A 16922-nucleotide genomic window follows, 5' to 3' on the forward strand; every position below is an offset into this window, starting at 1 on the left:
AAAGTTCTTGCTAAAAAAACAATTAAAAAACGACAGGTATTGTTTTACTTCACAATATTTTTGTTAAAAGTAAAGAAAGTTTCCAAATAATTTGTATTTTCCCATTGATAGTGACCAACAGTCAGTCAACTCGTGCATGTCTTTTGGGAAAGCGAAAAAGTGCTCTTATACATCAGAAAAACGGCTAGAAAAATAGCTTTTTATCTTGTGCCAGAAAGGTCCTGTGTAAAACTACACATTTTAATGGCCAAAAGTAGAAAAAATAAGACAAAATTGTAGTTTTTAGGTAATTTTTGTAGGAATAGAATGGTACATACCTTACTTTCTTCACGTCAACTTGATAATGAGTCAAAACCCCACAGCGCGCAAACCATGAAAACCCGAGTCTGCATTCCCACATGAATCAACTGTCAATCAAACAATACTAGCCAATGAGATTAGACTGCTTTCGAGATAATATGCAACGTGATTTGCTATTGTTAATGCACGTGATCATGCCACACATTTTAACCAATAAGATCAGTCTAATTTTCGCGCCTTTTCAGCTGTCATTCAGGAAGTCTTGTCCAATGGAATTTTATCATCGAAACGCCCTCTGCTTTTATTGATCACGTGAATAAACTGTCAATGAAGAGCTCTCATCCAATAGGAAGCGATGTTTGCGTCATTGTTCAACACACAACTGAGCAGAACGACGCACAAACGCAAGTAGGGAAGGTCATCAGTACAGTACCAGGGTATATGATCGAACCGTTGATACTGTTAAACAATACTGTACATAGATTAGTGAAGGGTTAATTAAAATAATGCACTTCATTTGGGCATAATGTTTTCATGATATCTAATAAAATATATTTATGTGTTTCATTATTACTATTTCTTTATCCACACCAGGATCCAATAAATAACGAGAGAATTTTCTCTGTTAATTTTTCTATTATCAAAAATTATTTTATCATAGTTTATTATAAGTATAGAGAAATAAAATCCCCAAAATTGCAAAGACTATACACTCTGGCGTTCATTGACGTCAAACCCAGCCATCACTGATTTTTATCTCTTATCTAACTTTTGACCCACCCATCCCATAAATGACGAAAGGCCTTTGATTATATTAGATTGTCATTTGTTAAACCTGACTGAAAAGGGGTGAAAAATCTTATGTAGGTCAGATATTTGATGCCTTATCTGAAACTAGCTGATATAAGGGTGCGCTGGATAAATTCTTACCCTTTTACCACACCTGGCGTTATCTGACTGAGGACAGTCATATTATTTTTATAGCTGGTTTAGCATCAGATAAGTCATTAACAGAAAACCCTTTAAGAGAAAAGTGATTGCAAATGAAAAATAGAATCAAAGCTAATTTTCTTTGACTGAAATTTTGTAGCTTGGGGTGTCAAAACAACCATCAAACATCAAGGGAAAGCTGACGTCGGGAAAGCTAGGGTCGCGCGTATTAGTTCTCGGTTGCTCGCTCACGCACTACCTAACCTGTGCTTCCTATGCGCTTTCCACACGGATATGAGGGCTTCTCAATAAAGTGAACAGGTGCAATTATTCGCTAAATAAATCAGTAAACGATAGTCAAATTAAACCTTTATCTTTTGAATTAAGAGTGTCTAGACATCAGAGAAGTCGTAGAGACAGCTCGGTTGTTGGTCATTAATTCTTAATTTCGCACGGAATAAAAGTAGTATTGTAGCAGTGGGATATATAGGCTAAACACAATGAAAGTGAACGTAAAAGTGCGTCCATATCAATTCTATTTTTGGTCACCATGTTTTACAAGCCAAGCGAAAGAAAGCATTCACTTTCTGGTAGTTGTGGTATGAGTTGAATGAATTCTCTTTCAAACCGGAAGTGGTTTCCTAATCGATCGAGTCTGGCAACGAGCCAATCATAATGCGTCGAAGTTTTGATCTAAGGAGCTCGCACGACCTACAGAACTGAAGACAGCTGAAATCAGGATTCCTATTCAGCCTTGGTTTTCTCATTCTCACGATGTCTCAAGCCTTTAAAAATCTTCTCGGAGAGAAGCTTATCGGTCCGAAAGGCCTAGTAGATGTCGAGAGCATAATCGGCGAAGGGAAAGTTATTGGATTATACTTCTCAGCACATTGGTGTCCGCCTTGTAGGGGCTTCACACCAAAGTTAGCAGACTTTTACCAAAAATTTCGGTCTACAAACGGAAATAAGCTAGAGATTGTGTTCATTAGCTCTGATAAAGATGAAAACCAGTTTCAGAAGTACTTTGAGGAGATGCCTTGGCATGCTGTACCGTTCAATGAACGCGAAAGAAAGGTTGGTTTATGCACTAATTATCATCAACGTGGAGACACTAAAACCATTATAAAATCACACAATTTCGATGACTAGTGTTAATCAATTATCGGCTATAACTCTAATGGATTTAATTGTTTGCTCTTATAATTTTCTTCCTATAATTTTACCTGGTGCGTTTATTACAATTCAATATCCTTTTATGAACAGTTAGTGAGACGTAGCCTTCAGACGATCTTTTGTTGAGCGCTTAAGGTCCAGTGTTTATGTATTTAGTATTGCTTGACCCACCACTGGGTAAACATCTAGTTTCTTTTCATTTACCAGATTTACATAATAACTAAATCTTGTATTACTTAGGACGTCTGCCATCATTACTATCGATATCAATCAGAAATACTACCCTTCGATGTTATTTATCTTGGAAAAATTGCGAAAAAACTCAAGCTATCTAAGCTCATTTTCCTCCGATGGATACGCGTTAAAATTGCATGAAATTATATTTGTATTGGTTTACTTAAAAATTAGAGTTGTTTAGTCTATTCATGTATTGAACTAAGATTAAGTCTAGCGATCCTCTTTCGTCCTAGTTTAAAGATTTTTGAAGTTCCTTTTGACATTTGTTTGTTCTGTACTTGATCAACATGCATGACTTTCCACAATCTAATACATTTTAAAGTTTCCAAAACAATATTCATGAATATAGATAGAAAGGAATGTTTATAGTTTAAGACTGATTTGAATAAACAACACGTTCTCCAAATTCCAAACAGTTTTAGAGATTATGCTTTTAACTAAAGCCAAGGTAAATGATTCCAAATGTTGTTGCAACATTAAAATATTATGGCATTTTTTTAAAAATGAGGCTTGTAAATGTGCATAAGTTTGGGGAAAAGACTTGAAGCAAGCATCGTTTTCCAATAAATCGATTAATCTGTATAATTATGCTATTGTATTTGCTTCATGGAATGCTAGGCTTGCATTGTTTATAACACTTTTTCTTTGTTATTTTATATATTTATATATATTTATAAAAGATATGAAATAATGGCTAGCTACCCTGTTTATATCAGGAAACAGAGATACACTCAATGCAAAATCGCTCAAAATTTTTTTGTGAAAGCAATATATAACACCTGTTTGTATCTCTACGCTGTGACATAAACACTCTGGGATCTACAGAGCACTCGAAAAGCAAAAGAAATAGATCTCAGCTATTCCTCGTCTTCTTAATCTTGCTTTTCTTTTGCTCTACAGCTCCTAGTAGAGTGAGCATCTTATATTCTTTAAATATCCTTCTTTTAAGCCAGTTTCCCTCACAACTGGGAAATATTAAACGGAAAACAAGAGTGTAGCGGGGGCATTTGTGACTACACCTCTCCACCAACTCCACCCCTGTAAAATATTACAAAAAACTGCAACAATATGCAAGTGCAATTTATATTGTAGCATTGCTGTTCATTACTACCTAAGTACAAGTAAGTACAGTTCTCCTCTTCATCCTTCTTCTCATCCTAGTGAGATCTCTCCTCTGCAGTCCCTCAAGAGTAGGCACACTCTCTGCTTGTTATTAGAATATATGTTGTCTAAAATCTGCCTCTTTTTAGAAAAAGCTTTCTCAAAAGTACAAAGTTGGAGGAATCCCTACATTGATCTTTGTTGATGGTAAAGATGCAAGTTTGATAACAAAGAATGGAAGAATGGCATTGATGGAAGACCCAAAAGGAGAAAACTTCCCATGGAGGCCCAAATCAGTCTCAGAACTGATGAAAGGAAAGCTGGTCAATAGTAAAGGAGAGGAAATTACTGTAGATGATCTGAAAGGGAAAGTGGTCGGTCTTTATTTTTCTGCTCACTGGGTAAGATTATATACACACAGCAAATGTGAAAAAACAGGGAACACTGTAGACCCCTACGTTTTAACAATGAACCAATTTTCAAGTCAGCAACCCAAGGGCGGATCCAGGGGGGGGGGGGGCAAAGGGGGGCTGAAGCCTCCCTTCAGCAGAAAACAATTAAACAAAACAAAACGAAACTGAAGAACTAGATGCTTTTCTATTGTTTTCTGTTGTGTTGATGGAAGAAACTCAATCAGCCCCCCCAAAACTCAATTAGTCCCCCCTAAAATTTTGGCTGGATCCGCCCTTGCAACCCTCCACCTTTGTTCCAAATTGTGCATATTATATAATTTAAACCCCAGTCTCCACCCAAAGCTACCATGGTCCTTGATAAACAGAAACATTTTGAACTTTTGAATTGACTATTTTTGCACAATAAAACTATTTCCCTTGATTACTCGGGTTTAGCCTTACACCTGTATTTCAGGGTCAAAATATTCACCAATACAAAGTAAAGAATGCACAACTTTAACAATACAAGCATTTTGAAACTTGATGGACCTTGACTGGAACACATGAATGTTCTGCACAAAATGTGTGAGGTTAATTTAAGCAACAGGGAACACAGAACTAGAATTATTTCTAGACTGTCATACTTTCTTACTGCAGTGTCAACCATACAATTTTAGTTTTTGCAGCTTCTGGTATAGACCTCTTGCAGCACAGCTCAATTTGGAGGAGAAAACAATGAGTTTCCAATTCTCAGGAGAGAATTCTTTGTTTCGTTCTCCAAATTGAGCTCCATTGACGTCACATGCTATTAATTGAAAAAAGACTTGTTTGGGTTTTGAGGTTTTTCAATATGGTATATATGCAAATATATTTTTAACATATTTTTATTTTTTTCCAGTGTCCACCATGTCGAGCTTTCACACCACAATTAGCAAAAACATACAATGCAATAAAAGCTGCCAACAAACCATTTGAAGTTATATTTCTAAGTTCTGATCGAGCTGATGAGTCTTTTCAAAGTTACCTAGATACCATGCCGTGGTATGCTGTTCCATATGATGATAGTATGAGAAAGAATAATGTATCTAAACATTTTGGTGTAGAAGGTAGGCATCAAGAATTTAAAAAAAAAAAATGAATAGGATTTGAAAGTAGTTGCACAGTTGGAAAGACTGGAGAACACAGAGAAAACCCCTTGAAGCACAGGAAAGAACCAACAAACAGCTCAACTTACATATGCTAGGAATCAAACCCAGATCACCTTGCTAATAGAGAGGCTAGTGCTCTCACCGCTACACCACCCCTGCTTCCCAAAGGGATTAGAAACAAAAAGCTGTATTTACATGTGAGGGAGAAAGGAATGGACAAATGAAAGGATGGATTGTAAAATAAATGATTAGTTGGATAAATGGATAGGCAAATGAATGGATATATGGATGGACAAATGAATGGATGGATTGATAAACAAGTGAAAAGATGGATTGGCAGGTGGATGGATGGATGAACGAAATGATTCAAATATATTAATAATTTCCCCCATTTATTTACGACTCAAGGTATCCCAACACTCATCATCATGGATGAAAACTGGAAGGTCATAACTACCAATGGAAGAGGGGCAATTGCTGCTGATCCTGAAGGCAAAGTAAGCTGAAGTTATCTCATCACATTTAGCAAGGGATTCAAAGTACCCCTTCCTCCTCCAAACATACACAGAGATTCTCTCTACCTCTACCTCTATTCTCTTTACCTAAAAATGCCATAAAAGTCCATTGAGATTTTTAGTGGTTCAAGTGCACTTTACTTTATCCAAGTACCACAGGTATCTTACGACCCTAATGATGGACTCTCTTATATTTCTTAAAGGAGTTCCCATGGAAGATAAAGCCGCTGTGCGAACTAAACGATCTTACAGCTTCATTATTAAACGAAGAACCATGCGCTATTTATTTTACAGGTTAGTTTTAGTTTCTTATATTAGGGCCTAGGGTTCTTGCAGGGTGGGTGCACAGGAAATGGAATGGAAAATATCTCTAAACTCACAGCCATCTAGAAAATTGGTATAACATTCCTAGTATTTGCAAAACCAAAGAAAGAAAAAATGAATCATCGCTCCTATAACCAAACCTAGAATTTTCGGAGGCAAAAAATTCTAATTCAATAATAGGTGCGTGATAATTAAATGCTACAATTTGCAAATCGAAAAGGAGTAAAAATGAATGTGTCAGCGGACCTTCCGCTTGTGTGGGGTGGTGCCATGCACCCAATGTATTCCCCTTGGTTACGGCCCTGTATACTAAAGGAGTAAATAAAAATCCTGGTTCCCTATGAAATGTTTTGGGGAAAATGTCGCATTTCCGGTATCCTTACAGTTGAAAACGAGTCATTTTTCATTTGTGGGAACTCTGTATACTGAATCTGATGGCTTGCGCTTTAAACCTTCAAATCAAACATTTCTTGAATTTAGTAATGAGGTCGTAAAATCTCTTTTATCTTATGATAGCACAGACATTATGACTCACCGAGTCTAAAGGAAAGGGTTCTTTTGAAACTCTAACTCTTGAAAAGCCTCATCAGTATTTGAGCTATGCCAGCCTCTGTCAAGTGGTTTTCCTAAAAGTATTTTTGTATGCGACCACAATGCAGCCTAAAATACCTAGAAGGTCACAAAGGTGGCGCATTAGAGAAGCGCTAATTCAAAGTTTTATTGACTCAGTAGGGCAGCGAATGAAATTTTGCGGGTTTTGATCATTGGTGTTTATCAAGGCAAAGTAGTAAATTCATATCTATGTGGAGGACCGAGGGCGCTGGTATCGATTGACACTCAAATGAGGCTGAATTGTTTATTGCAAAAAAACTTCCGCGTAAAAGCTGAAATCTTGTTTTGTTTTGTTTCTTTGCTTCGTACGTAGAAGAAACTCAGAAGGAAAAACAACAAAAATAATCCTTTTTGTCATTTTCCCTTTTATTTCTGTCTTCACTTGTGCCTCAGTTTCTTTTTCAAACTCCACATGTTTCCTATATCTTTCAGACGGAGAAGAACCGACCTTAAAACACGCAAAGGAAATCCTACAGCCATTGGCAGAAAGCTATGCAGCCGAAGCCAAAGAGAAGAACGAAGATCTACCCATCCAGTTCTTCTTTGCTGGCAATAACGAGGTAGTAGAAAGTCTTTTAGACTTCGTTGGGATCAGCGAAGAGAACATGTTAGCCATTGTCGATATACCAAACGGCAAGTTATTTGTTTGCGAGAATGACGTCGTCACAGCTGATGCAGCCAAGCAGTTCATCTCGGATTATTTGACGGATAAACTTCAGGGACGCCCATTAAGATAAAAGCATTGAAAAACAATAACAAATTAAAGAACTTTAGGTTTGGATAAAAAGATTCGCTTGCGTGGCCGGCTTTTGTTCATTTTGCCAAAAGACCTACAAAGACCGGGGTAGAAAGAAGTGAACGAAAACCGACCGCAAGGCAAGCTTACCAGTAGTTAGACATACTCCTAAATACAGCATTGGTTTCCGGCTCAGATATAAGTAAGGCTCAAGAAAAAAGCATAAAAGTAAGAAAAACCTACAAATTTCCTTCTTATAAGCTCCAAACGTGCTCCTTGAAGTGTTATTCATTACTAATGAAAAGGAGGTTTTCCTGCTCTTAGGAAATCCCCGTACTGGAATTCGAGCCAAGCTTATGCCGGAGAAACAGAAAAAACATTGGGTTTTTACTATTGTACTCAGAAAATTTTTTTCCAGGTATCTTTTGTATATTAGCCAGTCGTAAAACTTGCATATTTTTAACTTGCACCGTTTTATATCGAAATACCTGTGGCGAAAAATCTACATTTTTGTCTTGACATTCAATTAGAAAAACAATCCGGTCCAGATAAACATTTTCTCTCTCTCTCAGTGGAAAGGGAATGATATTACCTTAAGTGGAACAATCGTCTATTTTTAAGATATCGAAACAAGGTTTTGAATAAGCTGTTTCTTTGTTGAAATATAATATAATATAATCGCTGTACATGTATTTTGAGGTAAAATGTAATAGCACTGAAAATAAAGTAAAAAACAACATTTTGAAAACAGAAGCATACATTTTAAGGTTTCTCTTCTCTTTTCCAAATTTACTGTTTACGAGTTGCTAGGGGAGACTATTTTTTTAGAAGTGTCATCTTTTTGATCAAAAATAACTGGAGACCATACTTCCCGACTTCGAATGCTGAAGCTTCGGTTGCCATACAAACGCCACTAGACCGCCCCCCAAGACCGTAGTATGATTAACCCGATATGCTACCGCGAATGATATTAAACACATCGATGTTCACCCAATATAGTCTCCTGTACTTTGATTTGTGTTTCACTTCTGGGCAACTGTAGTTTGGTGCACATAGACACCGTACGTACCAAAGAATAAGGGTATCCCGAAGCTCCTATCAACGCTTAGACATTTTGAAAAATTTCTTGGCAGGATCAGAAAGTTTAATGTTTTTAAAAATCTAACTTACGTAAAGCGCATGCGATCATTCCGACAAGTAGTATGCGCTAAATAAGCCAATAATGAATTATTATTATCATTCATTTCAAAGTATAAAATTCCAATTGATTTAGCTAAGATGGGGCTAGAAAATAGAGGTTTGGTTAGGAAAAAACGACCAAATAAATGAAAAGGGTACCAAAACGAGGCTAATTGTTGTACACGTGTATGTGGTCAGCGGTATCCATTCGGTGGCCATTTTGTCTTCTTACACGATCTTTTGTCTAATATTTCTTGCTTTAAAAGCTCTAACAATTTTAAAAGATTTATGCTCCGTGTCGTTTTAGACTTGATTTCATATTTTTAATTCCCTAAATGGCCGATCGTGTTCGTAGGAGCGCGCGAAAACGCGAGCGAAGTCTGCTGGGAATTCCCGAAGCCTCGCGCGAACCCTCGACAGACAACGAGGACCAGTATTCAAACTTGAAGGTAGTAGAACTGAAAAAGCTACTCAAAGCTCGAGGTTCTACTACTTCTGGATTAAAAGTTGAGCTAGTAAGTCTTTTTTTAATTATATACACAGCTATGTGAGTACAGCTATGTGAGTCTAGAAAATGGCCGAGTGTTGAAAGTAGTTTAAATGTTCTTGGTGATTGTTTTATCTTGTGAAAGATTGCTCGGTTGAAACAGTTGGATGTTGATGAAAAAGCTGCAACGCCGCTCGAGGAAATGCCTGTTAATTCTTCCAACAAGTACGTATTAGAACTTGACCTCTTCTCTTCCATACATGATGGTTTATCTTTATATCGTAGCTCAATTGAGTAGGTATATTCTTTTATTTCGGTTGGCCTGTAGAGTAAGAAATTATCACTGACTCATCACTTGGGATGAAAGACCTAAATTATTTGTTTGTTGTAACCAAACTTCTTCAAACTCAATCTAATGTTACGTCCTTTATAAAACTTTATCTGTTTTAGCATCAATTTTATCTCTTATTTTATTGCTTTGTGAAAATACTATAAAATTTTATTTCACAACAAGTTCATGCTTAGCAACCGGAAATCCTCTTGCCTAACTAAATTATGTCAGGGTAAATTGTTTTTGACATGACCTGTCTTGCTTTTACCAGATCTTGGAATCGTTTAATGTTTAATTAAGTCAGTCATGGCCATGGTTATAGAGTACATAGATCACGTGTCTCTGCATGTTGTGCATGTGATTTTAATGAATTAAAAATATGGGAACACACTATCTCTCTTATTATGGTTACAAATAAAGAAAATTACACTTTGATAATTTCCCCCTTAATGATCTAAGTCAGTACCAACAAGCATGAATAATTTTTTAAAGAAATAAAATCATGCTAGAAATAAGCATGAAAAATACTACAGCCCTACGGTATCACTACTATAGTATCATTACACAGGTGATTATTTGAAAGAAAATAGTCAACATTGTTTTTTTATAAAACTTATATTTATTCTTTATTTTGAAAGCAGCATGCATCTACAAACAGCACACACACAATAATATATTCACCTGTAGGTGATAATCTAGAAATATTTAAAAAGTTCTTGACCAATCAGCATGCACAATTTTCTATAATCACCTGGGTAATGATATTAAATCTATTATAGGCTCAAATGTTGGCCCACAGGGTTTGAATTTCACTTTCAAGATCACAAGCTAAAAAAAGCTTTTGGGTTTTAAAGTTACAAGCAAAATTATAAAATTGTTCTGGCACTTTCTGCGAAAAAGAATGGGGATACGTCAACTTGCAAAAAGAAAAAGTGGTCTGATATATTCTCCACCAACAAACTGGAAAAATAATGAGCATTTTCCTGTTTTGCAAATATTCCAAACCCTGACCCAATCTTTCAATTGATGTATTACTTATTTCATAGATCTGGATTTCTAAATCACAGCACTGACAAAACAAGAGAAAGAATGAAGTCCACAAAAGGTTCGTACAGCTGACAATGTGTGTCAATACTTGGTGTTTCTATTGTTAGGGTTTGTTATAACACTAGTATTCTTATTATGATATGTCCTATCTGTAATTTTTCGATTATTACTGTCTAAGGTTTTTGTAAGTATGAATTTTAACAATATTTTCAATATTACATGAACTTCAGTAACTATACACAGATTTAAATAAGAAATATTTCCTTTCCTTTTTTCGTGAGTAATTTTTTCTGAAAAAGTTAAGTGTAGTATTATCAAATAAATCTTATCAAATTCTTATTTCAGGGACTGAGAACAACATTAATCTTGTTCAGAATAGTGTGGACAGTAGTGGTATAAATGACGTCAACAAGAAGGAACTAGATTATGAAGAAGAAATGAGGAAACAAAGGAAGATTGACCAACGAGAGCGACATAAAATTGTCCTCTGGAGGAAACCCTTGACCACATTGACATATTTTTTTCTTGAGGTTCTGATTCTCCTCCGTGATTATAAAGAAAGGTAAAAGTTTTCTAGAATCATCGTTATTCAAGTTATAAAAATAAGATTCAATATTAGCTGGGTATTGATGACTTAATTTTGCTCACATTTGATGCCAAGTTTAGCAATCAAACGGGCCAGTTTACATTAGGAATTTTGGAATCAAGGGTGGTGTAGTGGTAGTGCACTTGCCTCTCACCCCTAGGTTCTTGGGGTCTATAGAGTACTCAAGTGTGACGTCACAAATATATTTTGGCTTTAATTATTTTTTTCTTTGCATCGCATATGAGTAGAGGAATTTGTTTCTCTCTTAATTTAAGGGTTTGTCCAGGTCTCAGGTTTTCCTCATGAAGAACAAAACTGTTATGTTTTTGTTTCTATTAATTGAGGCTGGTGGTTCGGAGTTCTGCGTGAAAACCGCACCGTATATGATATATTTGTAAATTTGTTTATCTTTAGATAGGTGTCTCCAATTAGCCTACTTTAATGTAAGCTAGATACTTATGACATAAAAATAAAGGTTATTATTGTTTTTTTTTTTTGTTTTTTTTTTTTTGCAGAGTTCTTAAACACAGAAAGACCTGTTCCTTAATCTCATTTATTACTATCTCTGTGCTAATTGTGTATTATGTAGACGGTGCTCACCACCAGGTATGAGAAATAATATCTGAATTGACAATCACAGAAAAGAAACATTGAAGTGACCATGTCATATTTAAGGAATATAAAACGTGCATGCACGTCTCTGTACTGTGATATAAACACGTTAGGAGCTGTAGAGCATGAGATAAGAAAGCTTAGAAACACAAGTTTTAGTCAAGTGTTTCTCTCATTTTTTCGGTACTCTACAGCTCACAATACAGATATAGAAGCAGCCATTTTGTATATGCTTTATATTTTTGAATAATTTTGCATGAGCATGTTGCTGTCCTTTGATATAAACACAGCAGCCAGCCAATTAGTGTGCACATTATATTTCAGATATTTATATAAATATTGCTTTAAATTTATAATTCTCTGATCCTTTAAGATCAACCAACATACTCTATCTCAAATATTCTTTAAACTCCAATATACAAATGATGTGAACCAAAGACTGTTCTTTTTCTTACAGTATTTAGATAGGATTGAAGCATTTGGTGTTCTCTGTGCATATTGGATAGGCCTTGGGGTACTTTCATCAGTTGGCCTTGGTACAGGTCTACATACTTTTCTTCTATACTTGGTAAGCAAATATAACAATATATACCCAGTAGTAGTTCATTTTATTGGGTGTAAACAAATTCTGTGCAAAAATTACTCGCCCTCCTCACTCTTAGGGAATTCTTGTCATGGTGGGGTGCAAATATTACTAACCCTCCCCACTCTTAGGAATCCCAGTCAGGGGTGAGGGGTGAAAATATTTCTTCATTATTGCCTTCATAATAATTAGATATCTATTGTATTGTTCTTATTTAGGGCCCACATATTGCTTCTGTAACTCTGGCAGCTTGGGAATGCGATTCACTAGACTTTCCTGAACCACCTTATCCTATTGAGTAAGATATAACCTATTGGACCTATTGCTGTATAGCCAATCAAAATGCTTGATTATGTATTAGTCCACTAGTTTATTGATATTAGTCCACTAGTTTGTTTTGACTGCTCTTTAGTGAGATGTCACCAGACCTATATATATAATATTACTTAACGCATTAAATAGTTACTAGATCAATATAGATAGTAGATCTTACAGTAGATTAGTTTTACTTAACCTGTGCAATACTTACTACACTAATGAAGATTAGTTAATCTTATTCCTTTTTTGTTTGTGTCTATTTGACTATAACACATCAACTTTAGCATAGCCAATAAGGATGTAGCATTTATAATAGTCCTCTGGTTTGTATATATTTAAACTAAATAGACGCTTGCTTTTCAATGTAGTATCATCTGCCCTGAAAATAATTCCAGTCCTTCCAACCCTGTTACCATGTGGTCAATAATGAGTAAAGTTAGACTGGAAGCATTCATGTGGGTGAGTAGACTATTTTATTCTTGTAATGTAACTAAGTTAATAAATATACAGTAATATTATAATGATAATCCAGTTAGTGTCTTACCATTGATAACCCATATAGAGGCTGTGCACCATCACGTGTTGGCAGCCATGACCGAAGACACAACAATATTCTTTGATTGCACGTTACGTCATCGCGGCCATGTTGGTGCCATTTAACAAAATATTTCTCATTAGCATCCATTGTTAACGGCACCACAACGGCCACCATGTCTTTGTCTTTTGACTCTCTTGGAAATGCTTGCAACCCATCAATAGAATCTTTTCCCCTGGGAAACTGAATTCTTTCTCATGTAAATCAGATTAGACCAGATCACATGATGGTGCAAAGCCTCTATTGGTGCCAAAAGCATTGAGTAAATAAGTTATGTGTTATCGTTAGGGTGCTGGAACAGCCATTGGAGAACTACCTCCATACTTCATGGCCAGAGCAGGTATTGTATCACATTGAAACAGAGATTTCAAAATGTCAATTTTAGTTGGATCCAAAAACAAATGAATCAGCCGCAAGATTAAAATGGAATGGAGTGAATTGGAGTGGAATGAAATGGGTTTAATTAAGATGAAGGAGGGGAGGAGAGAAGAGAAGATAGTGGAGTATAGTGGGGTCACAAGAGTGCATTGGAGTAGAGTAATGGAGTGGAGTGATGAAATGGAGTGATGGGGTGGAGAGAAGAGTGGAGTTGAGGGGAGTGGAGTGGATGGAGTGGAGTACAGTAGAGTAGAGTGGAATGCCAAAGATAGAATCAAACTGAAAAGGATAGAATATAATGGAATTGAGTCTATGAGAAAGGAAAATCAAGTTCATATGTCTTTGCTTGTATTTGCTTAGCTCGTTTGACAGGGGTAGAGCCAGATGATGAAGAGCTAAATGAAGTAGAGGAACTAGAACGCATGACATCAGCAGCCGGTCAAGATATCTGGACTAGGACTAAGAAATTCATTCATGATTTAGTTGAGAGAGTTGGCTTTTTTGGGATCCTTGTCTGTGCATCGGTAAGATGTCAGTCAACTTTTCACCCATTATTCGTTGTATCTTTACCATTGTTTATTTATTTTGATAATCTCGCTACGCCACTGATAACTAGAGTTACTTTCAAAATAAATTTAAAAGCTCGTTATTTATTTGTCCAGGTACCAAACCCACTGTTTGACTTGGCTGGTATAACATGTGGTCACTGCCTCGTTCCTTTCTGGACCTTCTTTGGAGCGACATTGATTGGCAAAGCTGTCATTAAAATGCATATACAGGTACTTTACAATCCTCCCGTCACACAAGGCTCAGGGAATGTTCATTTTTTTAAGGGCCGGGGGGCACAAAATATGGCATTTAAGGGGGTACCCCACTTCCACAGAGCGGTATGTGGTGGGAAAAGGTCATGTGACCCGTACTACTGCCTATCTTTTCTATTTCCCTCATACTTTACAAATTGAAAAACGTTGTCTTCTTTTGTAGAAAACCTTTGTAATCTTGTCGTTCAGTAAACATTATGTTGAAAATGTTCTCGAATACATCGGGTAAGTATATCCCATTCTGTATTATTCACTGTCGGTTAGATGCTGCTTCCCCCCCTCCTCCCTCCCCAGTCTCGTACCCAGAGCCCACGTTCCTCTTGGTAAGCACCGAGAAACGAGAAGAAAGACTCTTTCTATAGTTTTTTCCCCGTACCACCAGAATGCTCGAAATATCGGCCATAGCCAGAGCCTCTTCATTCTCGGTACTAAACCAAGAAGGAATGTGGGTTCTGGATACGAGATACTTCTTCCCTCCAAGAACACGAAGACATGATTGAAAGCAAGATCTTCGTTTTTCAGTATCGCGTCTTATATATGTATATGCCTAGCTGTTTTTGTGGTAATCATTTTATCTTTTCTTCCAGTGGTATTCCCACAATAGGGCCGTACATACAAAAACCCTTCAAAATCGCCCTGGAGAAGCAAAAAGAAAAACTTCATCGACGGACCGGCGCACAGGCCAAAGTAACGGTAATAGAGAGTTTTAGATTTACGTTCACGGCAAACGTGAAACGTCAGTTGACCAGTAAAAAATTCTTTTAAATTACTGAAAAAGAATCGCAAAAAAGTCCAAGTAGTAGAAAAAACAAAAGAGTATTTGCGCTTAGTGAGAAGGTTTGTAAAAGGTAAAGTAAAGTACAGGAAAACTATGAAAACGTGGTCACGTTTGCAGTTTGCGGGGAGAAAAAAAAGTCAATCTAAAACTCTCTAATCTTTCTCAGTCTCCTTTCCTGTTGTTCACTGAACTCGGAATACGGACATTTCTCACGCGTGACAGCCACCTTGAATGGAACAATATTGTTTTCCTGTGTAGAGTCGTATTTGAAATCTTTAGAATGAGTTTATCCGGGAATGGTAAAAGGTTTATTTTCTTATTAACGGAGGAAATTAATGTTATACTGAGATACCACAGGCAACCCAGTAACAAAAATAGCTGGCATGTGATGGTGGCCCTTGGACATGGACTTAATCACACGGCACCATGTTTATTCCCATGAGAATAAAAACCTTTGTTTAACCATTTGTAACCTCATTCTGGAGGGCTTGAATACGAGGCTACGTATAGAAAACTTATTTTTCAAGCCAATGTGGCGGGCGCTTGAGAACTGGTCCATTCCATCAGGGAAAAGCGAAAAAAATGTTTATCGGTTAACGATGTGTTCTTTCGATACAGGAACCCAACATTCTAGCCTGGATCTTCGAAAAGCTCGTCATAGCCATGATTGTCTACTTCCTGCTGTCAATCATCAACTCCACCGCACAGGCTTACGCTAAACGATTGGACGAGAAGAAGAGACAGGCAATGAAACCTGCGAAGGGCGAGTAGACTGGGTACAATGTGGTCTGGGTACCAACTAGACTGCATGGGTAGAGTGGGTACTGGGTACATCACTGCCCTTGTCAATTTTAACAGTCCTTTAAAGTGCACATGAACCCTTCGACAATACTTTCAGTACTGATTCTGCATAAAGTAAATAGTTGATTGGTAAAATATTTCTTGATTTGAGTGATGCGTCTTTAAGTTATGAAGGTTTATACTTCCAATATGTTAATGATGATGACGTCAGGTAAGGTATTTGAGTGTTTTTGTTGTAACTAGTAATACTAAATGCTGGCCATTTTGAAAATAAAAATTGTAAATAGCTTTCATGTAAACCATGAGTAAAATAATGATGCTTTTTAAATACTGTTTCTATGAACCAGTTCGATTTTGTATATTTGATTAAGCCTTAATAGACGTCACACTCATTAGCATATTGGAAGTATAAACCTTCATAACTTAGAAACGCATCACTCAAATCAAGAAATATTTTACCATTCAACTATTTACTTCGTGTAGAATCAGTACTGAAAGTATTGTCGAAGGGTTCATGTGCACTTTAACAGTCCAGTAAAAAAATAAAATTTGGTTTTTATATTGGAATTAAAGTTGAATCAGTGCCTTCCTGTGAAGTTGCTAAAACTGTTGTGTGGTGGGAATGAGAAGAGGTCTTGTAGCGTGAAAAAAGTGTTTGAATGGCGGAGGGGTACGTGGAGAAACCAACTTTCAATCTTGGATGACAGCGATATCTCAGTCACCCCCTCCCTTTTTTTCCCTAAGGGAGGAGAGGGAAGGGTAAGAGACTAGGTCTTCTTTTCTCTTACAGTAGTCTTATTAGTATAAAGATACCGAACATAAGCAATCTAATGATTCTTGTATACTTTTCTAAGTACAATGTATATTTATAAACTGAATTTACTGTAATTTCTTGAAATAAAAACTAAACTTAGTTGATTAGTCAGTGGAGTGCAGTG

General features: G+C 36.5%; 2 protein-coding genes across 3 annotated transcripts; both read left to right on the plus strand.

Annotated features, from left to right (window-relative positions):
• The first annotated feature begins 1903 nt into the window (after positions 1-1903).
• Positions 1904-8462, plus strand: LOC116296867 (nucleoredoxin). Its single transcript, XM_031704974.1, has 6 exons — positions 1904-2304; positions 3891-4142; positions 5032-5239; positions 5690-5778; positions 6000-6090; positions 7165-8462. The coding sequence occupies exons 1-6, from the start codon at positions 2005-2007 to the stop codon at positions 7467-7469; spliced, it is 1245 nt and encodes a 414-aa protein (XP_031560834.1). The 5' UTR covers positions 1904-2004; the 3' UTR covers positions 7470-8462.
• A 417-nt stretch (positions 8463-8879) lies between these two features.
• Positions 8880-16905, plus strand: LOC116296874 (vacuole membrane protein 1). Of its 2 annotated transcripts, none has more exons than XM_031704982.2 (14): positions 8880-9162; positions 9280-9359; positions 10512-10570; positions 10858-11074; positions 11614-11704; positions 12168-12278; positions 12512-12591; positions 12980-13070; positions 13495-13546; positions 13945-14108; positions 14247-14363; positions 14569-14630; positions 14993-15092; positions 15802-16905. In XM_031704982.2, the coding sequence occupies exons 1-14, from the start codon at positions 8983-8985 to the stop codon at positions 15952-15954; spliced, it is 1557 nt and encodes a 518-aa protein (XP_031560842.1). In that variant the 5' UTR covers positions 8880-8982; the 3' UTR covers positions 15955-16905. The 2 variants fall into 2 exon arrangements, with proteins under 2 accessions (XP_031560842.1, XP_031560840.1); XM_031704980.2 differs by having other exon boundaries at positions 8883-9162; positions 14993-15098.
• Positions 16906-16922: the final 17 nt, after the last annotated feature.

This window comes from Actinia tenebrosa, unplaced genomic scaffold (assembly GCF_029948245.1).
Source record: "Actinia tenebrosa isolate PJP-AT-01 unplaced genomic scaffold, QUT_ActTen_1.0 PGA_scaffold1__47_contigs__length_23844297, whole genome shotgun sequence".
NCBI lineage: Eukaryota > Metazoa > Cnidaria > Anthozoa > Actiniaria > Actiniidae > Actinia > Actinia tenebrosa.

Excerpts from the sequence above, each read along its gene's own strand:
- LOC116296874 (XM_031704980.2), top strand. The coding sequence starts at position 8,983 with ATGGCCGATCGTGTTCGTAGGAGCGCGCGAAAACGCGAGCGAAGTCTG. Across the intron at positions 9,163-9,279 it reads CTGGATTAAAAGTTGAGCTA|ATTGCTCGGTTGAAACAGTT; the intron begins GTAAGTCTTTTT and ends ATCTTGTGAAAG. Across the intron at positions 13,547-13,944 it reads ATACTTCATGGCCAGAGCAG|CTCGTTTGACAGGGGTAGAG; the intron begins GTATTGTATCAC and ends GTATTTGCTTAG.
- LOC116296867 (XM_031704974.1), top strand. The coding sequence starts at position 2,005 with ATGTCTCAAGCCTTTAAAAATCTTCTCGGAGAGAAGCTTATCGGTCCG. Across the intron at positions 2,305-3,890 it reads TCAATGAACGCGAAAGAAAG|AAAAAGCTTTCTCAAAAGTA; the intron begins GTTGGTTTATGC and ends GCCTCTTTTTAG. Across the intron at positions 5,779-5,999 it reads CTGCTGATCCTGAAGGCAAA|GAGTTCCCATGGAAGATAAA; the intron begins GTAAGCTGAAGT and ends TATTTCTTAAAG.